At 49.8% G+C, this 10,681-nt stretch overlaps 1 protein-coding gene across 1 annotated transcript in view; it reads left to right on the top strand.

Moving 5' to 3' along the window:
* Positions 1-10,681, top strand: part of LOC135100528 (uncharacterized) — a 95,032-nt gene that overhangs the window by 32,933 nt on the left and 51,418 nt on the right. The window contains exon 2 of the mRNA XM_064003502.1: positions 7,513-8,800. Coding sequence (XP_063859572.1) covers positions 7,513-8,800 — 1,288 coding nt within the window. The remainder of the gene's footprint in view (positions 1-7,512; positions 8,801-10,681) is intronic.

Raw genomic sequence — 10,681 nt, 5'->3', positions numbered from 1 at the left:
CGACAAAGTGCCCCCCTCGAACACTCCATCCCCCCTCCTCCTCCTCCTCCCCACTGCCCCCTTCCCCAACCCGGCCACTATTTACTGAGGGTAATCTCCGCGGCCGTTGGTAGAAGCTCAGAGTGATTAGCCACGATCTACAAATTGTGACGGTGGCAGAGGAAGGGGAAAAAAATAAGGAAAAATAGTCGGCTTCCTCATCTGTAACATTGATTGACTGAGGGTAATTCATTTAGTATGCTCTTTTTTTTTCTTTTTTTTTTCTTTTTTTTTTTGCTGTTGTTGTTTCTGCTCCATTATTTTTTGGTTATTGCAGTTTTCGTTGATGAGCAGTAGAGGTGGTGGTGGTGGTGGTAGTAGTAGAAGTAGTAGTAGTAGTAGTAGTAGTAGTAGTAGTAGTAGTAGCATACTTACTACCATTACTACATCATCTTCTACTACTACTACTACTACTACTACTACTACTACTACTACTACCACCAATACTACTACTACTACCAATACTACTACTACCACCACCACCACCACCACCACCACCAATACTAATAATAACAATAACAGATACGAGTATAAACTACACTAGTACTTCATCGTGTGTTTTGTAGGAAATCTCAAACTGCGCATGCATAATTGATCTTAACGCACGAATGGAACAGCAACACAAGAACGAAAGGTGCTGAAAAGAAAAGCGAGCAAGCGCACTGAAGATGAGAGGAAAAATACCCTTGATGAACGAGAAACTACAGGAAGAAAAATGTAAAGTGGAAAGGAAGACAAATGAAGGGGAAGGAAGAACATTAAACAAACGCACGATATAAAAACGGCACTAAGAAGAAAGGAATGAGAGAGAGAGAGAGAGAGAGAGAGAGAGAGAGAGAGAGAGAGAGAGAGAGAGAGAGAGAGAGAGAGAGAGAGACTAACAACACCTTTGTCTAGTGATGGAGAACAAAGGCGTATCAGCGGTATTCCAGCGAGCCATTAGCGTGTCTCAGAACCCTGGACAACCACGAGATGGACCCTGTTCACCTCTCCACCCTTCCTTCCACCCTCCACTAAACGTCTTTCCTTCTCCTTCCTCTCCTTCCTTCCCCCATCTTTTTCTCCTCATCTCCGTCACCGTCCTCACTCTCCTTTTCCCATCTTCTTCCTCCACCACCTCTCCACCTTTCCACCCCTCCATCAAACGTCTTTCCTTCTCCTTCCTCCCGTTCCTTCCCCCATCTCTTTCTCCTCACCTTCGTCACCGTCCTCTCTCTCCCACTCTGCTTTTCCCCATCTTCTTCTACCTCTACCACCTCCTCTTCTCGCGCTATCTAGGAATGCTGGAGTGTAAGCAAAAGTTATTGGCTTATGAAGGCAGCTTACGATATCCCGAAGCCGTTTGTTGTGTATTAGCAGAGTAGCTGGCGGTGCAAGTGTTCCGGCGTGCGTGGTGAAGGGAGTGAAGAGAGAGAGAGAGAGAGAGGGAGAGGAAGGTCGCGTGGTCACAAGGGTGGAGGGGAGAAATTTGCAGTGGGAGGAGGGTGGGTACTGTGTGTGGGGATTACATTCTAAGCTGCCATTACGGGAGTGAGGAAGTGTGTGAGAATGAGGATGTAGGGATGTGGAAAAAAGGGGAGATGGATTAATTGTGACGACCGAGGGAGGGTTAAGAGAGAGCGAGAGAGTGTGTGAGAGAGAGTAGGGGGTCTGCGGAAAGATGAATGACGGAAATCGGGAATGCGTAAAGGAATAGAGACATTTGTGTTATGGGAAAAAGGGGAGCAGGACGGGGAGATGATGATTAAGGAGGGGAGCTTTGTACTGCCTTGCCTTAAAGGTGAGGGGATTATGGGTCGCGGGGAGGGGGGGGCGGCAGGGAGGGAGCACAGGTGTGAAAGAGTGTGTTGAGGTGACGGGGGGCGACGGGGGGCTTGCGATGGTAGGTGACTGGCTGATGGAGGTCGGTCGTGCTGAACTTCCGCCTGCCTTAAAATGTCTACTTTCCTTCCCTTCAAACAACACACGGGCGGAAGGGGCGGTGGAGGAAGGGGGGGAAGAAAACACGGGTAAGGTGCTGACAGGAAAATGCAATACAGCAAGAATTTGACTAATGGACGTGTTGGTGTGCGTCCCTGACAAAAGCAAGACTAATATTATGTTTCATTAAGGGGAATTCTGAATGGAAGCGTATACACTATTTGTGTATTCCTAAACACACACACACACAGAGAGAGAGAGAGAGAGAGAGCACACAGAGAAACTTTAAATAGCCTCAATCAAACGCGTCGTGACCCTTCTCGTTGGTGCTTCATGAAGGATTCACAACTTTAAAGTTTGAAAGGTAAACGTTCCTTGGTTATTAATTACTGGCCCGGGTGGCAGTATGAACTGTGAGCACCTGGGGCAGTACACAACGGTGAACCTTATGAGCACGAGCACACGGACGACTTACCAATCACGGTGTCAACGTGAGATGCATTTTGAATTCAATGCCCCACTGTTTATTACACGTCCGCCTGACCTTTCACCCCTCTCCTCTGGCTACACACACACAACTAACGAACAAGCAAGCAGACCTCAAATACACAATAGCTAACCCCCACCACCTTCCACTGACACAAACCTAGCTTCCTGACACAACAGTATCTTCACCACACACACACACACACATACACACACACACACACACACACACACAACTTGTCTCTACACCCCCATCCACCTTCCCACTGCTACTTCTCTCAATCTTCAGCCTGCGGTGCGGCTTCTTAGCGGGGCCCGATAGCGACTTGGTCCTCAATTTGTCGCCGGCACCTTGTTGACCGGAAACTTTGGACCGACCACACATGACCTCGCTGACAGAGAGGCCGCGAGGGATGCCAACTTTTTTTTTTTTTTTTTTGTCTGTGTCCATTTGAAATAGGTGAAAGAGGAGGGAGAGGAGGAGGAGGAGGAGGAAGACGATGAGGACCGGGAAGAAGGAAAGGTCGGAGGTGCCGGGAGGATTTTTAGCGTCCCCGCGTCGTTCCGGGGAGATACTGTCACTTTATGGGGACGCTAACCTTCTCCCGTCTCTCCCTCCCCCCTTCCTCACGCGGCGGTAAACGGATAACATTCGATGGGAAGCGGTGGAGGCGGCTGAGCGAACGAGGAGGGGAGGGAAGGTAGCGGTGGTGGGCTGGGAGATGGATGAGAACGGGAGAGTAAGAAAGTAGGGGAGGTAATGTGGAAACAAGGAAGGAGGGAGATGGGAGGAAGGAGGAGGGGATTTCGAGGGTTGTTTGCGTGACCTCAGCGGATACGGTCACGGTTAGAATCGGTTCGGATGAGCTTAGTTTCGGTTTAGCAGAGGTTAATATGCTTTGCTTGTATCCACCCACACACACACACACACACACACACACACACACACACACACACACACACACACACACACACACACACACACACACACACATATATATATATATATATATATATATATATATATATATATATATATATATATATATATATATATATATATATATATATATATATATATATATATATATATATACACATACACACACACACACACACATATATATATATATATATATATATATATATATATATATATATATATATATATATATATATATATATATATATATATATATATATATATATCATGTGGTTTCTTCAAGCCAGCAAGCTTATTGAGCAACGGATCTTCAGTAGACAGGGGGACATGGAAGCATTCAGCGTAACAGAAAAGACGGGAAATGAGATTCACGGAAAAAAAGAGATTCACAGATACCCTCCCTCACTCTATTCCTTTCCATTTTCTTTGCGGTTCAACTTTTATTTAGTTCGTATACAACTTTTTTTTTTTTTTTTTTACTTGCCCTCTCAGTCTCTTGGAAATGTCCGATAAAATCGGCTGTATTATTTTCATCTTGCAACCGCCACAACTTTTCCAATCGCCAGAAATCCTCACAACCATCACCACATTTTCCGCATCATCAGTAACATGCCGCCGCCACCACCACCACCACCACCACCACCACCACTGCCACCCGGGTATTTTTTTCCATCATCCTCCCATCGCCACAATCCCTCCAGTCTCGGCGGCAGTACAGTTGTCCACCATAACCAGAATTCTTCCATCGACAGCGGCCTTCCAGCAGCGCCACAATGCCGCCCCCCGCCGCGTGCCTCTTATATTAGGCCGCTCTATCTCCCTGCTCGGCCGCTTCCTTCCTGAACGGTTATACTCCACTTTTCCATTAGACACCGTGACCCGCCGCCCGCCGGGTCACCTCCCTCACTACCCGCTTCCTGCGATGTCTTCCGGCCCGTCAGGAGATATGGTGACAGGCCCCGCGTGGTGGCCTCCTCTGACGCATGTTTTCTGCGTCCGTAAGGCTCAGATTTTTTTCCTTTTTTTTTCTCTCTCTCTTTTATTTTAACCCTCTCGTTAGGAAAGAATGTGGCAGTGATTTTTTTTTTTTTTTAAGACCGAGATTAATTTTTCAATGGGCAATGTTTGTGTGCCCGGTTGAAAGTATATTAATGGTGTGAGAGACGCCGGCAGCCATTTATTTCCGGTTATTGAATAGTGGTCAAAGTTGCGATGAATATAATGGCTTTCCAACGTCAATTATTTATTTTGTTGAATGCAGTTAGATAATAGCTTTTTGGAAATATCACTAACTATTTTTTCTCTGTCTTTCCTCGTGTTTCAAAAAATAATATCCTGGCATGACGTATTCAGGCTCTGCTGCACAGTCACCTTTAAAAATGCGAGTATATCCCTCTCTTTTTTTTTTCATCCCGCTTCCATCCCAGATTCCAATGTCCCTATCAGAGCTGCATGCGTGTTACTGTCTTGCCCCGCTCGTCATTACTTCACTCAGCACCTGCGATCCACCCTGCACCCCTCGCCTCCATATCACTAATCATTTAGAATTTAAGACATAAAAAATAACATCGTGCCATCACCGTTATTACTTCCGTTCGTATCACCGCCCACCCTTCCGTCACCACCATCACCATCACTCATCGACGCTTGCTGACTGAACAAACACTATTAATTTTCTGGCTTCCCATCACCCTCGCGCCCCCTTTCCCATCACTGTGCTGGCTCGGATGGCTGTAAGGGGGCCTGGGTGAGGAAAGAAGCTCCGTGTGTGTGTGTGTGTGTGTGTGTGTGTGTGTGTGTGTGTGTGTGTGTGTGTGTGTGTGTGTGTGTGTGTATTTCATCGGACTGTGAGCTAACGAAGGCAAACAGCAAGGCCGGACGGTTGTCGACAAACAAACTGCGGGTGTTCTCAGTGACCTGTAAACAAACAAGGGCCAGGAAGGAGGCGGGGTGAATGGGGCGGGAAGCACGGGACGGGAAGCAGCACCAGGGGGGGAAAGGTGGGACGGGAGGAAAAGGACGCTTGTACAGACACCGAGGACAAATATTGAGTTTCCCAGCCCCCATCCTCCTCCTACTTGTCATTTTTCTCGCTACTAATATTTCCTCTCTCCTAATTTTCTCCTCTCCATCTTCCTCCTCCTCTCCCTCCACCTCCTTCTCCTCCTCTTCCATCTTCACTTCCATCTCGGTCTATTTGCCATTATCGCCACTTTACTAATCGTGTATATTGTTGTTATTATCCTTATTACGTGTGTGTATCGTCATAGTCTCTTCTTAATGAGGTCATGAAATTGGTTTAGTCGTTCCTCTCCACACAATGTTATTTTCGTTATACTCGTGATGTGCAAGAAGGTAACCAAGTCAATCCTTCATTTAATCATCTGGAAGTTATTTTCTCTTTTAATTATTTTACTTATCTCCCTAATTTTCCTCCTCTTCTTCCTTCCTCCTCCTCCTTCTCCTCCTCCTTCAGCAGTTCTTTGTATTCTCTTATCTCTATCATCTCTCTCTCTCTCTCTCTCTCTCTCTCTCTCTCTCTCTCTCTCTCTCTCTCTCTCTCTCTCTCTCTCTCTCTCTCTCTCTCTTACACACACACACACACACATTCCCTCCATGGTGGTCTTCCTTGCCTTCTTTCTCCCCTTACTTCTCTTCTTCCTCCACTTCATTCTCATCCCGATCCTCTTCTTCCTCCTCCTCCTCCTCCTCCTCCTTCTCCTCACCCTCATTCTCAATCTTCTGTTCCTTCGATACTTCCCCCTTCCTTTTTACTGCTCAGCTCCAACTAATTCCTTTCTCATTATTTCCCCTCTCCGAGTTCGCTCTCCCCTCTCACTACTCTCTCTCTCTCTCTCTCTCTCTCTCTCTCTCTCTCTCTCTCTCTCTCTCTCTCTCTCTCTCTCTCGTTCTCTTTCCCATGGCCTCCTTCCCTCGCCTTTACTCTCTCCCCTCCGTTTTCTTCTCACCTCTGCGGCAGTCGGAACAAACACCTGATAGCCAGATTGGAAAGGAAATGAAGCTCTTAGCAGCGTGTTGACGAACAGAAGCACAAACACGTGGACGGACACACACACACACACACACACACACACCGACCTGGGACAAAGGACAAAGCAGACTAAGTTACCTGATGCATTTCGTGAATTTATTGTTACTCTTTTTTTTCTCTCTCTCATTGGTAATGTAATGGTAATGTGTACATGTTTCCCCTCCCTCCCTGATACATGGCGTGAATATATTTCGTAATTTTTTTTCCATTCGTGTACTAATGAGAATAGGTACGTAAATATCTGCCTTGCTTTACTGTGTCGGTACTTTACTACACACACTTGTTTTATTTTTCACCTACGTATGGCTGGCCACTGTGTTCTCTTTTACCTGTCGTATAATTAACTACAGAAAATGGGGAATGTTGACTTAATTTACCTGTAATTTGTTCGACATACCGATGTTTACTTTTGAAGGAGCAGCTTACAAATTGCCTCCTCGTTTACACAGGCCGTCTTGGGACCCTAAAGATCAGGGGAGTTGCCTTGACGAAAAAATAGAACGATATTAGTGTTTGCTTTGGAGCTGTTTGGATGGCTTGATCGAAGTAGGTGGATGTCGAGGAGGAAGAAGAGGACGATGACGAGGAATAGGAGGAGAGTGGGGGGAGGGATAAAGAGAAAAGTTAAAGAGAAAGAGAAGGAGAAGCGGGAGGAAGTGAGGTGTGGTGGTAGTGTTTTGGTGTTAATTGGTATCGCCGGTGGGGTGTGTTGGAGTGTGGATGGTCTGTGGTTTCTGAGCAGGTGTGTGGGCGGCGGCGGGGCGGAGTCTGGGCGGGGACTGGGGATGTGGGCGGGGAGACAGTGAGCTAGGGTGAGGACGGAGAAGCGAGGGTGCGGCGGAGAATAGGGGCCTGACAGGACTGTTGTGTTGTGAAGGATAAACGGCAATAAGGATGGAAGAGGGACTATTGTGGCGTGATTAATGGCTATAAATGTAAGTGTGTGTGTGATATACTGAGGTGTGGGTTGGGCGGGTGTGGGTGGGGTGGTGGCTGAGACGCAGCGTGCTTCCAGCAGCTGCTTTACGCGCTGCTACCTGCTCTGACTGACCCATTTCCTGTGTCCTTGCAGATGGAGAACCCGGCGTTCCTCGACAGCGACCAGTCCGTCTACGAGAGCGCGCGAGGAGCCCCACGCAACATGTCCCAACGGCGACCACACCACCTCCCCGCCATCCACCACGCTCACGCCCACAATACCAGGCCCGTGGGCGTCCCGCAACACATTGCTCACGTTCACAATGGACGCGTGCTGGGCGTGACGGGCATTCCCGGGAACGTGTTGCCTGGGGCTGTGGTACAAGTGTCCGGGGGCCCCGTGTCTTCGCCAGCCCAGACACCAGGCCACACCACCACCTCATCCCACTACCCCGATCCTTCGTTGCCGCCCCTGTGCCCCGCCCACCTCGGCCCGCACTCCCACGTGCCTCACAGCGAGCCCATGTACTCCTGCCAGGCTCCCCGTGGCCACGACCACGTCTACCAGTGTCCCGGTCATCGCGGCGACCACCTGGACCACCGGGACCACGCTGACCCCCGCGATCACTTGGACCACCGGGACAATCACCGGGACCCTCGGGAGCACCACGTAGACCCACGAGACATGCGGGAGCACCTCGATCACCGCGACCACCGCCTGGACTCCCGCGACCACCACGTGGACCCCCGCGACCATGTAGACCCCCGAGACCATGTGGACCCGAGGGACCCACGCGACCCCAGGGACCACAGAGACCACAGGGACCACCGGGACCCACGCGAACACATGGACCCGCGTGACCCTCGGTTGGACCCCCGCGAGCACCAGCTGGATCCCCACGAGCACCGGCTGGACCCCGGGCTGGACCAGCGGCCGGACTACCACTACGGCGGCAGCGACTACTCCAGCACGGAGCCCATCTACGCCCAGCCACACCTGTATCCACGCGAAGGCGGGGCCGGCACGCCCACCCTCAACTATAATAACGCCCGCGGCTCGCTGAGGGCGGCATCGGCGGCCTCCTCCCATCTGTCCTCCGGAACCCCGGCCAAGTACCTCGTTCGGACCGACTCCTGCGGAAACTCCACATCCTCTTCCATTCTGCCAACTGTATCCGCCCTACTGGCCCGAGAGCCCACTCACACCCCGCCCACACCCGCCCATAACACCACGCCTTCCCTCCGCTCCTCCGCGCGCCACGGCAAGGGAGGAGCGACGCCCACACCTGCCAAACTGAAGCGCCAAGGACTATTTAGGGTGTGGAAGGTGAAGTTTATGCGCGGCGAAGGTGGGAGGCGGCGGGTGTGCATGGTGCTGACTGCCGTGGTGCTGCTGCTGCTGCTGGTGCTAGGCGCGCTGGCCACCGTCCTCTACCTCACGCGTGAGTACTTTTGCATCTCCGTGTTGTGTCCAGCCCAATATTGCCTCACAAGCACCTGTGCCTCCCCACCCGTGCCTCTCTCCCCCTGCCCCGCTCCACCATCTCCCCGCCTCTCATCGACTCACTTTTCACACATTTATTGCCTCCGGTGAACCTTGTTTTCTGTAAGCTCAAAGGATTTTCTCTTGTAGGTCTTCAGAGTGTGCGCCTTTACATCGGACTGTGTGTATTACGTGTGTGTGTGTGTGTAAGTGTGTGTGTGTGTGTGTGTGTGTGTGTGTGTGTGTGTGTGTGTGTGTGTGCAGGGCGTGTGTGCGTGTGTGTGGGCGTGATAGCATCAGTGCCGGGAGGAGGGAGAGAAAGAGGGAGAAACCGACTGACTGACCGACCGGCCTCTTCCAGACACCCTGCAATAAAACACCGACATCCCGACCCTCCACTCCCTGCCTCTCCCTCGCCTCTCCTCGTCTTTCCTCTTCTTCTCGCTCTCTTTATTTACATTTTCTCCTTCTTTCCTCGCATATTTTTCGAGTTCTATCTTCCTGAGTAACCTTTCTTTTGTCTTATTCTTTCTCTTCTCCCCTTTCTTCCCTTTTTTTTTTTTTTTTTTGCATTTCACATTCCGCGACACGTGCATTTCTCTTTCCATCTTCCTCGCACTCCAAAAGAAGTCTCTCCTTTCCGATCATTTCGCGTTTTTTCTCCTCTATCAGTTCCCTGTATCGCCTCCGTTCTTTTATCTCCGCCAGTCCTTTCCTTTCCTTTAAGTCTTCCCTCTACCTCTCCTTTCAGCTCATCCCGCACTGGTCATCTCTTGCTTTTCATCCGGTATTTTTTTGGGTACGCATTCCCATTTCCCTCCCCGTTGTTCCTCACTCTTGTACCGTCACCCTTTTTGTCCACCTTTCACCTGCCTGACTACGACCTATACGTGGCCCGATTCTCCGTCGTCACCTTCGCCTTGTGCTGGAAGGAAGGAAGGAGGAAGAGGGAGGGATGGAGGGAGCTAGGGAGGTGGAGAGGGGGGGTGAGCAGGTCCCTCCGTCGGGTCTAATTTTCGTATTAATCTCGGATGATCATTTTGTCAGGCTGGCGTCTCGTGGTCAAGCCTGTAAAATTTCACACTTTGTTACCTAATTGATAAATAGTGCATATACATATTTTATAAGGCGTGTTTAAACTCATGATTTATACTCTTTAGTTCTCCATCCTTTTTTTTCATATTTTTTTTCTCTCTTCCTCCCTTCCTCCCCTGCACGTCCAAGGGGTAAGGAGGAAAAGGCTTGATGTAGTATATTTACCTCCCCGCGTATCGCCATAAACATTTTCCTATACTATGTTGTTCCTCCCTTCAACCTTCCTCCTCCATCCCTCCCTCCCTCCCTCAGGCTTATTCCAAGATTCGAGCTCATAACTGGATTCCTCACGTCATTTTCTTAACACGCCCGCGGCTCTCTTAGGAACCGCAAAAAACACTTCCCTCGATCTTGCAACGTAGGATGCAGCAGACTCGTGGCGGATAATATAAGACAAGCAACGCGAATTATGCTCTGGGCAGGGAGTCAGTGTGTGACGATCAAACAAGCAATGGTGCGATACTTATGGTGGTGGTAGTTATAGTGTTGGATGGTGATGTTGCTTGGAATGAGCAGGTGGGAGTAGACGGTGAGGAGCAAGGCTGGGGTGGGGAGGGGAGGGGGAGGGTTATCGGGGCATACAGTGGGTAGGGAGAAGAGATGAGAGGCTGGACCTGTACCGGGTTTGGAGGAATAAGACTACGTGGAGGAGAAAGAGAGGAATGGTAATGGAATGGGAGAGGAGCGAGATGAGGGTCATGATGAAGAGGAGGGGAGGTGAGGGTCATGATGGAGAGGAAGGGGC

Source organism: Scylla paramamosain, chromosome 5, assembly GCF_035594125.1.
Source record: "Scylla paramamosain isolate STU-SP2022 chromosome 5, ASM3559412v1, whole genome shotgun sequence".
In the NCBI taxonomy this organism is placed as follows: Eukaryota; Metazoa; Arthropoda; class Malacostraca; order Decapoda; family Portunidae; genus Scylla; species Scylla paramamosain.
This window is presented reverse-complemented; position numbering and strand designations above follow the sequence as displayed.